This window comes from Littorina saxatilis, linkage group LG11, assembly GCF_037325665.1.
Source record: "Littorina saxatilis isolate snail1 linkage group LG11, US_GU_Lsax_2.0, whole genome shotgun sequence".
NCBI lineage: Eukaryota > Metazoa > Mollusca > Gastropoda > Littorinimorpha > Littorinidae > Littorina > Littorina saxatilis.
Window position 1 is genome coordinate 32,615,591 of NC_090255.1, and position 19,331 is coordinate 32,634,921.

Here is a 19,331-nt window from a genome sequence, read left to right on the forward strand (position 1 = left end):
ATTTTATAGACTAAGTAATCTAGCTCACGGTTTGTCTACTGATTCCGGCTATACCGTTCGTACGCCGGATGTTTCCGTTAATACAGCGTCATTTTCGGCGCTTGGTCGAGGAAAAATATTGCGGTAAATCGTGTGGGCAGCGCACTTTCGTGATATTGCAAGAATTAGGTAGCAAATTGATTAGGCTATGTGTACAATAAACACCAAGGTGCTAGTCGACCTCATGATTACACACGCGGGTCAAACGTGGCAGCATTGCATGATTTTTCAACATTTTCTTGTTTTTCTCTCTCCAGGGTTCGTACAGAGTCCTTGAACCCTGGAAAACTCCTTGAAAATTGGAAAACCTTTTCCAGGCCTTGAAAAGTGCTTGAAAATAGAGATTTGTTAAATAGTCATTGAAAAGTACTTGATTTTTCCAAATTGTTGCCTATACATTTCGTCAGCAGCTTGTCTTATTTAAAAAAAAAATGCAACTGCCTTTTTTTCGTCAAATACAGTAGTGTACACATTTTGGGAGAATAAAAGATCGAGTGAAAACGAAAACAGACGAACTAACTATAACTAGTCACCCGTAGTTGCTTCCCTTCCCGGAAGTTGGCAAGGAAAACAACTACGGAATGACTAATAGTTTGCAGACGCGGAGAAAATTTGGGGAAAATCATGTCCTTGAAAAGCATTTATTTGGTCCTGGAAATGTCCTTGAAAACTCATTGAATTGTATCAGCTCTGCCCTGCAGGAACCCTGTCTCTCTGTAAATTGTAATCAAAACTGACCCTGATTTGCACATGAGCACCAACAGCATTGCCTGTTATGACACTTTGCTTGGACAGAAGTTTACAGAAACCCATGGCTTTTGTACAATCATTTGTTTGAATTACTATTTGTATGAACGGAAACAGGTTCTTTTGTAGGAACTGAATCATGGCGTACGAACGGAATCGGCATGTTTTCAAAAAAAGCCAAATGATTATACAAAAGCCATGGGTTTCTATAAACTCTTTTGTTAATATCTATGGCAGATCGACACACACAGCAAGGGTAATTTTCTTGCACAAAGGACTTCTATTAATTATATTTAAACCCGGAACCTGTCAAAGCTGCGTCTGGATAGCCCGCACACATGCGGAGCAAAATTACAATACGTCTGATGTTATTTTACGCTCACTTGATCAACTATTCATTATTCATTGCAATTCACATATGTCAATGTTCGCGTGAGTATAATAATAATAATAATAATAATAATAATAATAATAATAAATGAGCATTTATATAGCGCAACATCATAACTTTACAATTATGCTCTTTGCGCTTGACACATTTAAAAAATTAAAACACAGTTATACAAGCATTTACATTTACATTCATTGTCAACAACGCTTAATTAAAAGCATACACCATCAAACATACATTAAAAAAAAATTCTTCCACTAAGTAACCCATTGTCCTCAACAAAATAATTGCAGCCCAAACCATACCTTTTCCTCGCAACAGTTGCCAGTCGAAGAGCATCCTGAATTCAGGTCAAAATGAGTTACTTTCCTTCGGGTCTTATTTATCCCTGACAGGATGCCTCTGTTTTCCTTCTCTGGAGAGGAAATCGAATTTTTTTAAATTTTTATTTGTTTACATATCTTGAGCTTTTCTTCTTCTTCTTCTTTCTTGATGTGGACTGGGTTCATCCGAACGTCTGTAGTCCAGCGGCGGAGTACTGAGTAATTGGTTACTGGTGGTGGGTGACCCAATAACTCCGAGAAGATGGTTAAAAGTATAAAACTATTTACACGAAGAGCTGCAGGGTTACTGTGTCAGCGAGGCAAGTCCGTGGGTACGACCCAGACCAGCTTGGAAGGACTCCAGTGAAGGAGCAACTGTGGTCTTAGGGTCGAGCTTGTTCCACTGACGCAGTGTTCGGGGGGAAAAGGAGTTGAAGAGAACAGGATGGGATGCCCTCTCCTGGAACAGTCTCTGGGCTCCTCTGGTGCGGCTGTCGCCAGAGGTGTAGAACTCGGCCTTGTTGATGTCGACTATGCCGTTGTTGATCTTGTAGAGCATAGTGAGGCGGTTGGCGAGTCTTCTGTCGGCGAGTGGTTCCCATTGGAGGGTCTTCAGCATGCTGGTCACACAGCCTGGGGTCCGATCGCTGTAGTTGTTGTGGACGTAACGGGCTGCTCTGCGTTGGACTTTTTCAAGCTCCGTGACGTCTTTCTGAGAGATCGGGTCCCAGACTGGCGAGGCGTAGTCAAGGACCGGTCTGACCATGGCCTTGTACGTAGCAGCTCTGACGGTGGTGGTGCACTCCCGGAAGTTCCGCCGCAAGAAGCCCACAGTTCTGTTGCCCTTGTTGACAGTCGCTTGCACGTGGCTGCTCCAGGACAGGTCATCGGAGATTAAGACCCCTAGGTACTTGCTGGATGGTGTTGTTTCCAGAGTCTGTCCATGGAGGCTGTAGGAAGTTGGCAGGATGGGCTTCTTCTTGTTCGGGGCAATGCGGATGACGGTGCACTTGCTGGGGTTGAACTCCATCTGCCATGTTGATTCCCACTGTTCGAGGCTGGATAGGTCCTGTTGGAGCTGCAGACTGTCCGCTGGAGAGGATATACGTTTGAAGAGTAGGGAGTCGTCTGCAAAGAGTTTGACGCTGCTGAACTGAACGGATTCAGGGAGGTCGTTGATGAAGGCTAAAAACAGGAGAGGACCCAGGACGGTCCCCTGCGGAACTCCGGACTGCACTCCGACTGGAGACGATAGGACGCCCTCCAAGGCCACCTGCTGTTGACGCTGACTGAGGAAGGCAGAGATCCACTTGAGGGTGTCGTTTCTCACTCCGTAGTAAGCCAGTTTCGTGAGCAGGCGGGCGTGGGGCACCTTGTCGAAGGCTTTGGAGAAGTCCAACAGGATGGCGTCGACCTGGGCTCCCTCTGCTAGCTGCCGGGCAATTTCATGGACTGTGACGATGAGCTGGGTTTCGCATGAGCGTTTACGCCGAAAGCCATGTTGACAGTTGGTAAGGATGGCATGGTGGTCAAAGTGCTTCATGATGGAGCTGTGCACCACGTGCTCGAGTATCTTGCAGGTGATGGAGATGAGCGAGACAGGGCGGTAGTTGGCTGCAAGGTGTCGTTCCCCTTTCTTGAAGATAGGCACCACCCAGGCCTGGCGCCAGTCAAGCGGGACCTCCCCAGTATCCAACGAGAGCTGGAACAGTCGAACAAGGATGGGCGCCAGTTGGTCAGCAGCCATCTTCAAGATGAAGGCTGGAATGGAGTCTGGTCCAGTTGCCTTGTCCGTCTTCAGGTTCCTCAGGAGCTTGCGGACACCACCTTCGTCAATGTGGATATCATCCATCGCCGGGAAAGGGCTGTCGCCCATACTGGGGATGCGAGATGTGTCCTCGGTGGTGAACGCCCTCTGGAACTGTTCGTTCAGGATCTCCGCCTTCTTGGCGCTGTCGCTCTGCAGGAAGCCATCTGCGTTCTTCAGTGGTGAAACTCCAGCAGAGTCTTGCCCCTTGCTTTTCACGTAGGCCCAGAACTTCTTGCTGTTTGTAGTGAAGTCTTCACTGACGATGTCTTCCATGTACTGCTTGTGGGCGTCTCTGATGTGGAACTTGACCTCTTGCTGTAGTCGCCTGTACCTGTCGCGGTCACGCTTTTTCCCCGTCTTTCTTGCTTTTCGTAATGTGTTATTGATATTAGCAGATTCGCGATCGTCGATAATGATTTGTCATGGTGTGGTGTAATTTTTAAATTACAAAGGAATTGTTATGTAAGACAGTTTCAAGCGAGCTATCTTTCGCGGATGTATTTACTGTGCAAACAACTCTAAATATGGCAAAAGTGTCACGTAATAATCAACTTTGTCACGTGATCATAACAAAAACTTTTTCCATAACCAGTTGAGAGTGATGTAACAATAACACGGTCTCCTTCCCACAGCAGTCTCGAAATTCGACTTGTTTTGACCTTAGAACGATGTTTTTATCAGAACAGAACGTAGATCACTGTCGAAGTCGGCCATTCTACAATCACGTTCGTCTTTCGTCTTTTGATCAGAAACATTAGCGAAAAACATATGGGAGATAACTCTGTATTCTTGTTTTGATAGATTTAGGCTTTTAGACACTTTCTTTCCCTGTAATCCGCGCACAGGCGGAAGGTATCGTCCACTGGACTACTACTATCACAGAAAGACTACTTGAAGACTACAAGTAGTCTTTCTGTGATAGTAGTAGTCCAGTGGACGATACCTTCCGCCTGTGATCCGCGTAGCGATTATCCATCCTGTCAGAGAGACGTGAGCGATAGCGGCGTGGACCGATGATAAACAGAATGAGTCGAACAGGTGTTGCACGGAGTCGGTTGTTTATGATGCATACCACGCGTGTCTGGTCCTATTCAGGGCGGTAACGAAACTGTGATACGGCCTTTGTCGAAAGACATACTGCACTAGATACGAGATCTGAACGAGTACTGAAAGAATACACTTAGCTGCTGTCTATCAAAATAGGGCGTTATGACAAGAATACGTAAACATTCACGGCCTTACCTTTGGGTTCGTAAAATGTGCACAAACGTTACACAAACGTCAGTAACTGTTCCATTATGTCTAACCATAGACATAGGTCCCTGGTCTAACTATGGAATATTGAATACCATCAAGAAACTGCTATCAGCTTCGTTTATGAAGGGTCTTCTTCTGCTTCGTTCATAGGCTGAAACTCCCATGTTCACTCATGGTTTTGCACGAGTGGGTTTTTACGTGTAGGACTGTTTTACCCCGCCATTCAGGCAGCCATACGCTGCTTTCGGGGGTAGGCATGCTGGGTATTTTTGTGTTTCTATACGCCACCGCACTCTGACATGGATTACAGGATCTTTTTTCGTGCGCACTTGGTCTTGTGCTTGCGCGGTGTAGGCCTACACACGAAGGGGGTTAAGGCACTAGTGTAAAGCCGAGCGGTCTTAGCTTCACATTTCTGACACCATTTGTAAAGCCGCAAGTGAGACGAGCTTCACATTAACTCTAACTGTCTGTGTCTGTGTCTTAGATGTTATACGTGTTTGAAGGTCATTTGTCAGGATGGCAATCACACGACAGGACAAACAGACACACAGAATAGAAACTCAAGAAGAGGCGGGTAAAGTTCAAAATTGTATTGAATCAAAACAAATCATAAAAACAACTCAATACAAGGCGTAGGTTCTTTTCAGAAAGTATATCTGTACATTGGTTCACTCTATTCCTGTAATTTTCCTACTACTCGAAAAATATTCTAAGTCCCAAAATGGCTGAAAAATTGGGCATGACCCGTAGGTACCCCCAGCAAAATACACTACTGAAAGCAATATTCTATGTCCTAAAATGGCCAAAAATTTGGGCAGAGGTTCGGGGCCTGAGTAAAAATAAAGTAAAAGAGTAAAGCGACGCCACTTTACTCGCCGTGTGGTAACCTGGGACTGCGGAACGTTTGTTTTTAACCCTGTCAGTTCAGTCCACAGGGCGGAGTCCGGTATACCATTTAGACACTTAAGCCAGGTTGGTTGCCAAAACTCCGGAGGACAGTTTTAGAGATACAGTCTACTTCGTTTATAACGTCGCCGGATATAACGTCACCCCGTTATATCGTCACCCAATCACCGGTCCCGGCTCAATTCCTTCTTTCCAAGACTATTTTAACCTCGGATATAACGTCACCGGATATAACGTCACCCAGTTATAACGTCACTCATCCATGTCGGTTATAACGTCATATCAATCCCCATATGCAGCAGTTTGCATGGTGAACGACTGTCAAGGCATGTTCATTTACCCTACACGTGTCACAAGTTTTGTGTGTTAACAGTATTCAAGTTTTTCCGTTTTCCCGTTGTTAGAGACCCAAGGAAAACTAGGTTCAAGGCATAATCATTTTTGCTGCATGCGTTTTGTGAGTTCCTGTTCGAGGTTTTTAATCAAAAGAAAAATGTTTTATTTCATTTCGTTTTGTGAGTTCCTGTTCTATGTTTTTAGTCAGTAATGAAAAATGTTTCATTTCATTTCGCTTTGTGAGTTCCTTACTTAGGTTCCTCAGTGTTCTAGGTTTTTAATTAAAAGAAAAATGTTCCATTTCATTCGTGTTGTGAGTTCCTGTCTTTGTTTTTAACTAAAAAAAATTGTTTTAAAAAGTTTCATATCGAGCATACATGGTTACTCCTGCGCGAGCGCGTGCGAATGGATCTGTCTACTTCTGTCCTTCAATCACGCATATAAAAAAAACCTCGAATATTGAAATGACGGTAGGAGAAGGTCGAGAGGATGAGAACAGACTACGACGTTTGTTTGTTTTTTGGTCCGTAGAATACAGACTACAACTGCCCTCGACGAGGAGGCTGAGCGTCACTTTCAATTGGGCGTTCAGTTGTCGACAGGCTGAGTAGGTCGCTCAGGCTAAATTGTAAAGGTAAACATTAAGTGCAGTGAACCGACAAATTGAGAAAAGTGATACTGCACTCTTAAAGCACTATTTTGACTCAACTTGGAAAGCCATGGACGTTATATCAAGTGACGTTATAATGATAATAATAATACAGTAGTAGTCTAACGAGTATAACGTCCCGCTCACTAGATGTGGTGGAGACGGTGGATGGGGAAAGGGGGTAACTATATGAACCCAAAGTTGTTACTACCAGAACGATTGTGCGTAAAGGTGGGCAGCCACTTTGCTGTTGACGAGAAACTTCTTCGTTAATAATAATAATATAAGTCAAATAGACATTAATTACGTATAAGGACCCATGAAGTTCTCGTCATTTTTACTTTTAGTCAAGTCAAGAGGGGGGAATCGAGACGAGGGTCGTGGTCAGTGTATGTGTGTCTGTGTGTGTGTGTGTGTGTGTGTGTGTGTGTGTGTGAGTAGAGCGATTCAGACTAAACTACTGGACTGATCTTTATGAAATTTGACATGAGAGTTTCTGGGTATGATATCCCCAGACGGTTTTTTTCATTTTTTTGATAAATGTCTTTGATGACGTCATCCGGTATTTCGTGAAAGTTGAGGCGGCACTGTCACGCTCTCAATTTTCAACCAAATTGGTTGAAATTTTGGTCAAATAATCTTCGACAAAGCCCGGACTTCGGTATTGCATTTCAGCTTGGTGGCTTAAAAATTAATTTATGACTTTGGTCATTAAAAATCGGAAAATTGTAAAAAAATAAAAATTTAAAAAAATTATAAAACGATCCAAATTTACGTTCATCTTATTCTCCATCATTTTCTGATTCAAAAAACATATAAATATGTTATATTTGGATTAAAAACAAGCTCTGAAAATTAAAAATATAAAAATTATTATCAAAATAAAATTTTCGAAATCAATTTAAAAACACTTTCATCTTATTCTTTGTCGGTTCCTGATTCCAAAAACATAGATATGATATGTTTGGATTAAAAACACGCTCAGAAAGTTAAAACGAAGAGAGGTACAGAAAAGCGTGCTATCCTTCTCAGCGCAACTACTACCCCGCTCTTCTTGTCAATTTCACTGCCTTTGCCATGAGCGGTGGACTGACGATGCTACGAGTCTTGCTGAAAAATTGCATTGCGTTCAGTTTCATTCTGTGAGTTCGACAGCTACTCGACTAAATGTTGTATTTTCGCCTTACGCGACTTGTTATTTCTTCGGACATCAAGGACAGGTCAAGATTTAGCAGAATATGAATAAACGACAGCCATGTGTGTGTGTGTGTGTGTGTGTGTCCTTAAAGCTAATAACGTCGGACACTATAATTAAAGACTGAGATTGTCGATGGAACCAGACGGAGCTTGACACTCCAACACTAGCAACCTGTCTCAGAATCAGCATGCAGCCTACAACACTGTACGTTGTTACAATTGCTGAATTTCGGGGAAAATGTTGTGTATACAATTTTGTATTCATGGTATAGCCAGGTTTTGGAAATACGCAAAGAAGAGAATAGTCCACAATTCTATATATGAGGAAGTGAATTAAAGATTATTGTAATAAGTTAGTTTAAAACTTACAACAATATGTTGTTGTAATTTTTAAACAACACTAATGCATGCACTTTCCATTTCTGCACAGTTTTATTAAAACAGTCAGTACTTTAGAAAGGGACATAACTCTTGGACTCCGGATATAACATCACCCGCGCGTAAAAGTGACGTTATAACCGATGAACCGGATACAGCGTCACCGCGTATAACGTCGCTCAAAAACATCCCCCGAGGGGTGACGTAATATCCGGAGTCGACTGTAACAACAAATACTTCTCAGTACTCAGGTTTGGACTCATCCACAACCATTCCCACCGAAGCAATGCTGTAACCCTAAGTGGTGGTGGGGAGTCCGGTATACCATTTAGACACTTAAGCCAGGTTGGTTGCCAAGACTCCCGCCGAACCTTGATAACTAACAGCTTATATACCTTTTGTGACTGTCCCTGTCAGTCCACGTGCAAAAACAAATTCGTGGCAAGTAACAGGAGCGTGACTTAGGGTTCACAACCCTGCCAGTTTAGTCGGCGCGACCGTGTCAACGTCATAGAACAAGTGACATGGGGAGGGAGGGGGGGGGGGGGGGTAGAGTTTCGAGGCTGCTGTCAGCCTCCATAGAAGCTACAGTTAAAAATCCCTCAAAAATACACAAAAACTCCTGTACAAAGAAAACTACATCAAAAACGCTATAAAGAAATACATCAATAAAATGGAAATTCTACGACGCATCGTTTGATACCAAACACTCATTGGTTATCAACACTGTGAACAAAGTGCAAAACCTCTGACTATTACCTCGCAAAATAGTCATGTCACACCAAAAACCGTATGCAGTTACAAGTTAACCACAATCAAACACAGTGTATATTGAACAGGCTTCTCATATGTAGATAATAAACATAAAATCTACATTCTACTAAACAAATGAATACAGAATACATATTTATATCGAATACATGGGTAAAAGAAAGAATGATATACATGTAAAAGCTACATAAAAGACGAAAGAGAGAAAGAAAGAGATAGATATATATATAGAGAGTGTGTATGTATGTGTGTGTATGTATGTGTGTTCGTCTGTGTGTATCAAGTACTGATATTATTAATAGAGAAGTAAAGAATCAGGTCACCCAGGAAAGGGGGGTTTGGGGAGGAAGGTGGAGGTAGAAAAGGCAATGCCCTCGCCCACGGCCCACGTGTATAAACATTCGTGACAGGAGAAACGACCTAGGGGTTAAAAAGTCAATACAGAAAGGTTACATGTTATGGCGCCATCGTGTCAACCGCGAGAGAACAATGGAAACGGGACCGTATCATACCTATTTCCAAACATTTACTAAGCAAAAGAACAAATATGATTTTAGAGTGTGAATCTTAATTCCACACAGTTTCAATACTAACCTAGATAATATATTCTGCTCTCAACGCTTTCTCTTCTTCTTCACTCTATATACTTTAAGAAGAAAATTACATATGGAGAAAAGACAAAAATATTCCTGCAGTCGCTTTTCTCCACACTAACATGTCTGCACATCAGTTGACCTGACCATTACACGTTGTCTTTGATGTCTTCAAAGGAGATATAGGTTACAACACTCGTCATTTTCTATAACTGTATGGCTTGTATTTCAGTCAAGACCCAGCGGGACTGTCATGGGGACAATCTCATCGGATTAAATACATCTATACATATATATATGAAAATATATTTTTTTTAATCTACTCAAAAGGTGTTGTTTTTTCCAATGAATATGAAATGTTTAATACATTTTCATGGCTTTTTCAGGGCGATCAATGGAGTATGAATTGATGCTGTAGGGTAGATATATATTTATAAGGCCAAAAAAAAAAAATTGTCTGTTTAGGGTAACCCGACCGACCCTATCGATTTGGCGCCGACCCAAAAACTTTTTTTTGATTTCAAAAAAAAAAAAAAAAAAAAGAGGTAAAAATGCTAAAAAGAGACATTTGGCGTTTCTTTCTCTCCCTTTCTCTCTGTTTTATTTATACGTTAGTTTTGAAACATGTATTCATCAAATATAAGAAGTGAATGTTCAGCCAACATAGCATTTACACACAAAAAAAACAAAAAAACAAAAAACAAAAAAAAAAACCTACCTACCTACCGACCCTACTTTTTTTGGTCATGTTACCCTAAACAGACAAATTTTTTTTTGGGGCCTAACAGCCGCCTTTCAAGTACAGTAACATATTAACTGTTGGTGTTGTGCAGAGATTTTAGGAGCCCTTGTGTCCATTCTGATGTTGTGGGTGATCACAGGGGTGCTGGTGTACTCAGCTGTTCTCAGAATTCAGAGCGGTGACTATGAGATCAATGCCACCATCATGCTTATCACTTCAGCAACGGGCGTTTTCTTCAACGTAGTGTAAGTTTATTGTTTATCACTGCAGCAACAGGCGTTTTCTTCAACGTAGTGTAAGTTTATTGTTTATCGCTTCAGCAACAGGCGTTTTTTTTCAACATACAGTGTAAGTTTATTGTTTATTACTTCAGCAACAGGCGTTTTCTTCAACGTAGTGTAAGTTTATTGTTTATCACTTCTGCAACAGGCGTTTTCTTCAACGTAGTGTAAGTTTATTGTTTATCACTTCAGCAACAGGCGTTTTCTTCAACGTAGTGTAAGTTTATTGTTTATCATTTCAGCAACAGGCGTTTTCTTCAACGTAGTGTAAGTTTATTGTTTATCACTTCAGCAACAGGCGTTTTTTTAACGTAGTGTAAGTTTATTGTTTATCACTTCAGCAACAGGCGTTTTCTTCAACGTAGTGTAAGTTTATTGTTTATCACTTCAGCAACAGGCGTTTTCTTCAACGTAGTGTAAGTTTATTGTTTATCACTTCAGCAACAGGCGTTTTTTTTTAACGTAGTGTAAATTTATTGTTCATCACTTCAGCAACAGGCGTTTTTTCAACGTAGTGTAAGTTTATTGTTTATCACTTCAGCAACAGGCGTTTTTTTTAACGTAGTGTAAGTTTATTGTTTATCACTTCAGCAACAGGCGGTTTTTTTTAACGTAGTGTAAGTTTATTGTTTATCACTTCACCAACAGGCGTTTTCTTCAACGTAGGGTAAGTTTATTGTTTATCACCACAGCAACAGGCGTTTTGTTTAACGTAGTGTAAGTTAAAATGTGCCACTCACGTGTTAACGATACCTGATTATTCTTCTTCTTTGTTCATGGGCTGAAACTCCCACGTTCACACATGTTTTTGCACGAGTGGAGTTTTACGTGTATGGCCGTTTTTACCCCGCCATTCAGGCAGCCATATGCCGCGTAATTCATTTTTCAATTGAACTTTTCAACCTTGGTTTGTGCGCATTCTATGATTATTATTGAATTTTTCTGTGTATTCTTCTTTTTCTTCGTTCATGGGCTGAAACCCCCACGGTTTCATAGGCAAAATGATTAATGTTTTGCTTTAGATAATTAGCAAACAACGGCACCATTGCTACAGGTGGGTGTGGGTGTATTATTGTGGTGTGTGTCTGTCTGTCTGTCTGTTTGTGTATGTATGTATGTCTGTCTGTCTGTCTGTCTGTATGTATCTTTTTGTTTGTCTGTCTGTATGTCTGTCCATCTACCTGTCTTTCTGTCCACCTGTCCGTGTCTGTATCTGTCTGTGCATGTGTGTCTGCGCCTGACCTAGCATATAACCACGTGTCATGTCCCAAATAGACACTCGTTCTTGGGACAGAAAAACCAAGATAGCATAGATGCTGCGCCTGTACGTGTAGATGTGTGTGTTCAGGTACGTTCATACTTGATTCTGTGTATGTGTGTGATTCGCAGGCTTGGGTGCACGCTTCATCAGCATGGCCACACGCACGGAGGCCTGGATCACGGTCACAGTCACGGAGGTCACGGACACGATCACGATCACGACAGCGAATCAGATCACGCTCCAGAATCCTACTTGGACTACTCAGACAACAGCACACTTGTACACCAATCAAAACACAATTCTAACGCGTGCAAGGACACGTCACAGTGCGCGGACGAATCAGGAGACAAGCGTGAACCGACTGTGCGTGGCTATGGCAGCATATCAGCCAATGAGCGTCAGCATGAGAAAGTTTCTAAAAAGGCGAAGCCTAAGGCGAGCAATATCAACGTGAAAGCAGCCTTTATACACGTCGTTGGTGACTTTTGTCAGAGCGTGGGAGTGCTTATTGCGGCCATCATTATTTATTTTAAGGTATGTGGAAATGTGTCGAGAGAGAGACATGTAAGAATGACAAAGAGAGCACATACTCGCTTGCACGCACAATCGCACGCACGCACCCCCTACTCACACACACGTACGACGGTACGCACCCCACACATCAACCCGCACACAAAAACGCAAGCATGCACGCACAAACACACACATACACACACATACACACACATATACACACACACACGCGCAGGCGGACACACACGCACACGCACGCTCATCCTCTCCCCCCTCCACACACACACACAAATCCTCCCTCCACACACACACACACCCCCTCCACACACACACACACACACACCCCCTCCACACACACACACGCACGCACCCCCTCTACACACACACATGACACAAATCCTCCCCCTCCACACACACGCACGCACCCCCCTCTACCCCACACACACACACACAAATACTCCCCTCTCCACACACACACACACGCACGCATCCCCCTCCCCCCACACACACACACGCATCCCCCTCCACACACACTCACGCATCCCCCTCCACACTCACAAATCCTCACACACACACACACGCATCCCCCTCCACACACACACACAAACGCATCCCCTCCACACACACACACACACACACATGCATCCCCCTCCCCCACACACACGCATCCCCCTCCCCACACACACACGCATCCCCCTCCACACACGCATCCCCCTCCACACACACACACAAATCCTCCCCTCCACACACACGCATCCCCCTTCACACACACGCATCCCCCTCCACACACACACACACATCCCCTCCCCACACACACGCATTCCCCTCCACACACACAAATCCTCCCGCTCCACACACACACATGCATCCCCTCCCCCCACACACACGCATTCCCCCTCCACCCACACACGCATCCCCCTCCACACACACACACAAAAATCCTCCCACTACACACACACACACGCATCCCCCTCTCCCCCACACACACACGCATCCCCCTCCCCACACACACACGCGCGTCCCCCTCCACACACACACAAATCCTCCCCCTCCATACACACACACAAATCATCCCCCTCCCCACACACACACACACATCCCCCTCCCCACACACACACGCATCCCTCTCCACACACACACAACCCCCTCCATACACACACACTCATCCCCCTTCCCACACACACACACGCATCCCCCTCCACACACACACGCAATTCCCCCTCCACACACACACACACATGCATCCCCCTCCGCACACACACACACGCATCCCCCTCCTCACACACACACAAATCCCCCCTCCCCCCACATACACACAGATTTGGGTCAGATTTGATTTGGGTCAGATTTGCAGATTGACGCAGCCGTTACCTGCAGAATTCATGCAAAACAGCAACAAAATTACCACAGGAAACAGTCAATGTTTTGATTTTCGGTATGTGTTGAAGTAGAAAGCTTCTCTTATCTTATATAAATGATAATAAACCTGGACAGCTATGTGGTGCATGCGGATTTCGTACGTTTTAACTGAGTCTCTATTTCATTATTTTTTCGCGCGTGCTCTGCACATCACAGTCAATTGTATGTTTCAGCCCGAGTGGAAGATGGCAGACCCCATCTGTACCTTCTTGTTCTCAGTTTTTGTTCTTATAACCACAATCACCATCATACGAGATATCCTCATGGTCCTCATGGAAGGTAAGTCACACACATAATGTTAGATTCAGAACAGTAAACTATGTCGAGATAAATGTAATGGTGACTGAAGAATCAATGTGGAAAAATAAGAAAAGAAGTCGGTGATGAGTTGATTCTTTACTGAAAACAAAAAACAAACATGACGTTTCGGATCATAGATCCTTCGACAGATCAAAAAAAAGTGAATGAAAATACGTCACAGCAAAAACTTGCTATGACGTATTTTCATTCACTTTTTTTTGATCTGTCGAAGGATCTATGATCCGAAACGTCATGTTTGTTTTTTGTTTTCAGTAAAGAATCAACTCATCACCGACTTCTTTTCTTATTTATATGTCGAGATACCTAGAGTACCTGTCATTGTCAAAACCGCCAGTTTTGTTCACCTATCTTGTCTAACAATGACGTTATGCAATGGTGAACGGTGTAGGGGTCATTTTTCTCAGAAGTAGTTCATGGCCGATTTTGATGCCGTTTGAGCGGGTAATAATACAAAAACCGGTACATTTCATAAACTCCACAACGCATTGTCTTCAAATTCACATGTCGTAATATACACACGAACTCTTCAGTCATTTGAGATGTTGCTGGGGTTTATTTTCTTCGGCATAATTATGTACCAAAATTGTCCTAAAGGTTTTTAGGCAGTCCTTCCATGGCGTCATCTTTCCTCCACCATTAAACAGTTCGGCGATTGGTGAATTCCGGAAATAACTCTGCCGGGTTTGTCTGTGGTGAAAGAGTGAATAGACTTGGAAACATTGAGGCAAGCTTTCCCACGTGACATTAAAGGCCAGTCACTAGCGAGGGGCGAGTTTCGTGTTCTTGTGCACGTGTAAAGACACTAGCCGGAATGAAAAACAACGTGTTCGGCATATTGGAAAATAAATTGGTCTCTCGCCGACTGCCAACACTAAAAGATATCCTTGTGGGTTTTTCGTTGTGTGGGTTCATCGTGGACTTTTTTTAAAAAATTGGTCAAAATGACTCTGCATTGTTTTGCTCCATCACAGGTACCCCACGTAACCTTAATTTTGAGGAAGTGCGGGACACTTTCCTGAACATGGAGGGTGTGAGAGATATACATGACCTGCGCCTGTGGTCACTCACCATGAACAAGACAGCCCTTGCCGTTCATCTGGCTGTCGGTCAGTGGTTATTACTTTGTTTGTTTGTCTCTGTGTCTGTCTGTTTCTACCCCCTCCTTTCTCAGAGTCTGTCTCTCTCTCTCTGTCTCTCTGTCTCTCTCTCTCTCTCTCTCTGGTTAAACAATGAAACAATCCATCCATCCATCTCTCTCTCTCACACACACAACCACACATACACACACACACACACACACACACACACACACACACACACACACACACACACACACACACACACACACACACACACACACACACACACACACACACACACACACAAACACACACACACACACACACACACACAACCACACATACACACACACACACACACACAACGCACTCTTTCTTTCTCTTTCGCTGTCTCTGTGCCTCTCTGTCTCTGTCTCTCTCTGTCTCTGTCTCTCTCTCTCTCTCTCTCTCTCTCTCTCTCTCTCTCTCTCTCTCTCTCTCTCTCTTAGATTGTTTATCAAACAAGTTTAACATTAGTCAGACGAGAATAACTTAATTCATGACTTGTGTGTGGATTTTTTTGTTTGGTTGTCACATGTATCTTTGTTGTTTTATCTCAGTTTAAGTCAGTGCTTTTTGTTTTTCAAAATAGAGGGGTGAAGATAGCCTCCAAGGAGATTAAGCACAAGGTCAACATCTGTAACACGAGAATAACTTTATTCATGATTTGTGTGTGCAAATAGTTTTGTTTATATATCTTTGTTGTTTGATTTCATGGCGCTTTAAAGGCTGCCGTATTCGTAGCGTTCATTAATTAATTCACATTGTTTACATGTGCCAATAATGTTATAAAACTGGACCTAAGGGGATATAATAACGATTGGCTGTAGCTTTCGAACACAGAAAAAATTATTTCAGTATTGCAAAGTGGTGTTGATAGTGTCGAATGTAAACAGAACAGTCTCAAACGCCATCTTTGGTTTACGAAACGTCACGAAGTGACGTCAACGGTCTAAAAATAGCCCAAGCCCTGGAGAACTGTTGCTAAACAATGCAATAAAGAATTAATTATTTCTCGTAATTGGTAAGGACTTCAAACCTAAACCTTTGCAGGAAGCTTAATTTATACATCCCCGCAACGATGGGAAAAGCCCTGGAAGTAATTAAACTAATTGAATAGGACTATGTCAGCCTTTAACGTTTTTTGGTTGGGTTTTTTTAACACAGAGAAAGGAGTAGACCCTATGCAAGTGGTGAAGATAGCGTCCCAGGAAATACAGCACAAGTTCAACATCAGTCAAACCACCATCCAGGTGGAAGAATACGAGGAGGAGATGAACGATTGTACACGCTGTCAGGACCTCAAGGACTGAGGATGCAAGCGACAGTCTGTGCAGATGGCTGATACCACCTAAATACGCGTACACTTGTGTATCTCATCTTAAGGGCAGGTGGGCCAGTGCAAAATTGACCAAATCGTTCAAAACACTGTTTTGGGTATTTTAGCAGATTATGTTTCCATAACATACCTATCATCCATGTGTGTCGGTGTTTTTGTCAAAAGTGTCCTATTTATCTGTCAATAAAGACAAAATGTGAACATGTGTGGCATTGATTGTCTTCTGTAGTCGATATTCCCCCGCCAAAAAATGTCTCATTTCAAAGGCTAGTTACGGCTTTGTCCTCAGCAAAACAGTGCATTCACGACATACGAAACTGCGCAGCAGCTCTTGACCTATAACATGACATCAGTGTTTTGATGAATGTTCCATTCACTCAGCCACTAGTCCGTTGCAAAGGCAGCAATCGTAATCGAACGGAAATGTCCTTATTTGGAAGGTACTCGACATCCATTGGTTCGTTTCATAAACCGAAATCGGGAACCAGTTTACTTTGTGAGTGCGCATGCTCAGCTTACGAATTTTGCATACGGAAACTACCGAAGAGACTCTCGGCCATGACGGGAACACCCGAAGTTCACTCGGTTTTACAACATCCTGGTTACACATCAAACGATCGGTGACAACCGAAAGCGAATTTTTCCTTGAGAAACAACCTTTGATACGATAACAATGGCTCGAAATAAGAAAGAGGACCATGTCTTTATTAGTTCGGTTAGCAACAACAAGTAGTTCCGCTGGTACTAGGCCAAAGTTTGGATTCTGCCGGTGTTTCCGATACAGAGGAAAGCTTTGATCTCCACGCAGATCCACAGGTCGCCATTTCCGAACACGCCATGCAGCACACTTTTTACGTCTCGGCACTGGCTTGCTTTGCGCTGAATTTGAGTCAGTTTCTGTGCAGTATCTCCTCGACAAGCAAGTTGAGCATTTGCTACGCAAAAAAACAAAAACAGGAGAAAGTATCCAACATCAGTCAGATTATCGGTAATGTTTGCTGGGCCTGCCATTTCACGAACGAAACTGGATCAGCAACTGTTTGTATCAATCTGCACTTTCGTAAATTCCGTCACTGTCTTGACGAACTGTGTCATTTTCTTCACCGCGATACACAGTTCACTGCGAAGAGCTTCCTCAGTAAATCGTTCAGATTCCACGTACGATTTGTTGTCAAAAAACAACTCAAACGAAAGTTTCAAACTCATCATCCTCCATCTTGCTTGTCGAAGCACCAAAGTACTGTATCGATGTAAAAACAAAAGCAGAAAACTTCGAGGAAACCAACAAATCGACGAGATAACGGAAGAAAATAAGCCTCGTTCTGGCTCAAGTAAGTTACCGTTAAAAATACCGTTATTCTCGCATGCAAATACAAACGAGAATCGGGTCATTGATACACGTTTAGCGCTGGGGCGGTATCCCCATGCTGGTTGACAGAGGGAAAGAAGGGATGGACGCATAAATTCTCTGCTGGCGTGCTAAAGGCTAAGTAGTTTGCAATTCAAATAAACTAAGCTGTTCATTCATAACACAGTTTTGTCCTTGTATGTCTGTTCCAATAGTGTTTCTGTGGTGTTCAATCTTCAATGTCGTTTTTCTCAGTTCAGCCATTTTGCCTACGGTTACGTCTTGGGTTACGCGATTTCTCTGGCTGTAATTTAGCTAGAGCAATATTTTCTTTTGTAGTTTGTGCAGAATATAACATTCTGGGGGATTACGAAGGGATTTTGCTGAAATTTTATTATAGTCATATCCAGATTATTTCAAAAAATAATTTCGCAAGCGTTACCCTAAATTTTGACAGTTGTAACAAAGAAGTGTTCCTAACTCCAAATATAAATATAATAAACAAGATCTGCTTCGTAATACTCTAGAGCATACCCAGAAGGATAAAATAAAACAATAATTAGAAGTGTGACAATCACATCTGATGAAAATCCGTGTATCTCCTGTACTCCACTTTTGTCTGTATTTTGACTGTTTTTGTCGCGTAAAACAAAAACCAGCAACCGAAAATACAAAAAGTGACTATTCTTTGTCATCATTTGTTCATTTCTTTCATAAAATAACATTCAGACACAATAAAACATTCAAAATAAAAAAAAAGGTAGTGCACTGGCCCACCTCCCCTTAAGTGTCGCGTCGGGGTAAAATCCGGGAACATGCCCCTAATGGCTTTACTGTGAGGGCGTCCAACTTGATTTTCTCTCTTGCAGCGACATTCTGGACTTCAAGTCCATTCTTATTGATTCAAGACAAAAACAAGAAATTCCTCCGAGGTAGGAAAAACACCCCCGTCCTTACCATTCTCACTGCCACCAACTGAGAAGGTTATTTCCCTTTGACCATTAATATGTCCCTCTATAAGTCCTTGTAGAATCTGAATCCACCAATAACTCCCTAACCGTGTGTTTGACTGGTCCCAATTTTTGTAAGGACCGTCTCAGGAATGTATAGAACCTGTTCACCAAGTTTGGTGACGATCGGTCCGTTCATTCTTGAGAACTACGGTATATGCGAACACGAACACACAAACAAACAAACACATCGACCGAATCCTATACACACCCCTATACCGGGGGTGTAATGAGTAATGAACAGTGGACGAGACAAGATGTGTCGTGTTCAGGAACGGGTTAAGTTGACTCAACACAGGTGCAGATCTGCTTCGTTCAAGCGATCCTGCACACCATCTTAGATTTACATGAGATTTGACATGGACACATACCAAAAATCAAAAGTTTGATTTCTTGCTGAGCAGAGTGCATTTATTTTTATTTTTTTGAATATCAGTCTCATTAATAGCAGGGTCATTCCTGGTGATTTTTGTGTGCAATGCTGCTAAAATAAATGGCTTGAGCAGGGAATAATTTAAGGCTCAGATCTTTTAGTCTAAATATAGGTTGTGCCATGTTCAGGGCGATATAGTTTACTAC

The 19,331-nt window shown here is 42.7% G+C and overlaps 1 protein-coding gene across 2 annotated transcripts in view; it reads left to right on the forward strand.

Moving 5' to 3' along the window:
- The window catches only part of LOC138980603 (proton-coupled zinc antiporter SLC30A2-like), a 40,082-nt gene extending 23,476 nt beyond the window's left edge, over positions 1 to 16,606 (forward strand). For both annotated transcript variants that reach the window (XM_070353518.1, XM_070353519.1), the window contains 5 exons: positions 10,234 to 10,387; positions 11,813 to 12,218; positions 13,790 to 13,895; positions 14,909 to 15,043; positions 16,223 to 16,606. In XM_070353518.1, the coding sequence (XP_070209619.1) occupies positions 10,234 to 10,387; positions 11,813 to 12,218; positions 13,790 to 13,895; positions 14,909 to 15,043; positions 16,223 to 16,368 (947 nt within the window). In that variant the 3' untranslated portion in view covers positions 16,369 to 16,606. The remainder of the gene's footprint in view (positions 1 to 10,233; positions 10,388 to 11,812; positions 12,219 to 13,789; positions 13,896 to 14,908; positions 15,044 to 16,222) is intronic.
- Positions 16,607 to 19,331: the final 2,725 nt, after the last annotated feature.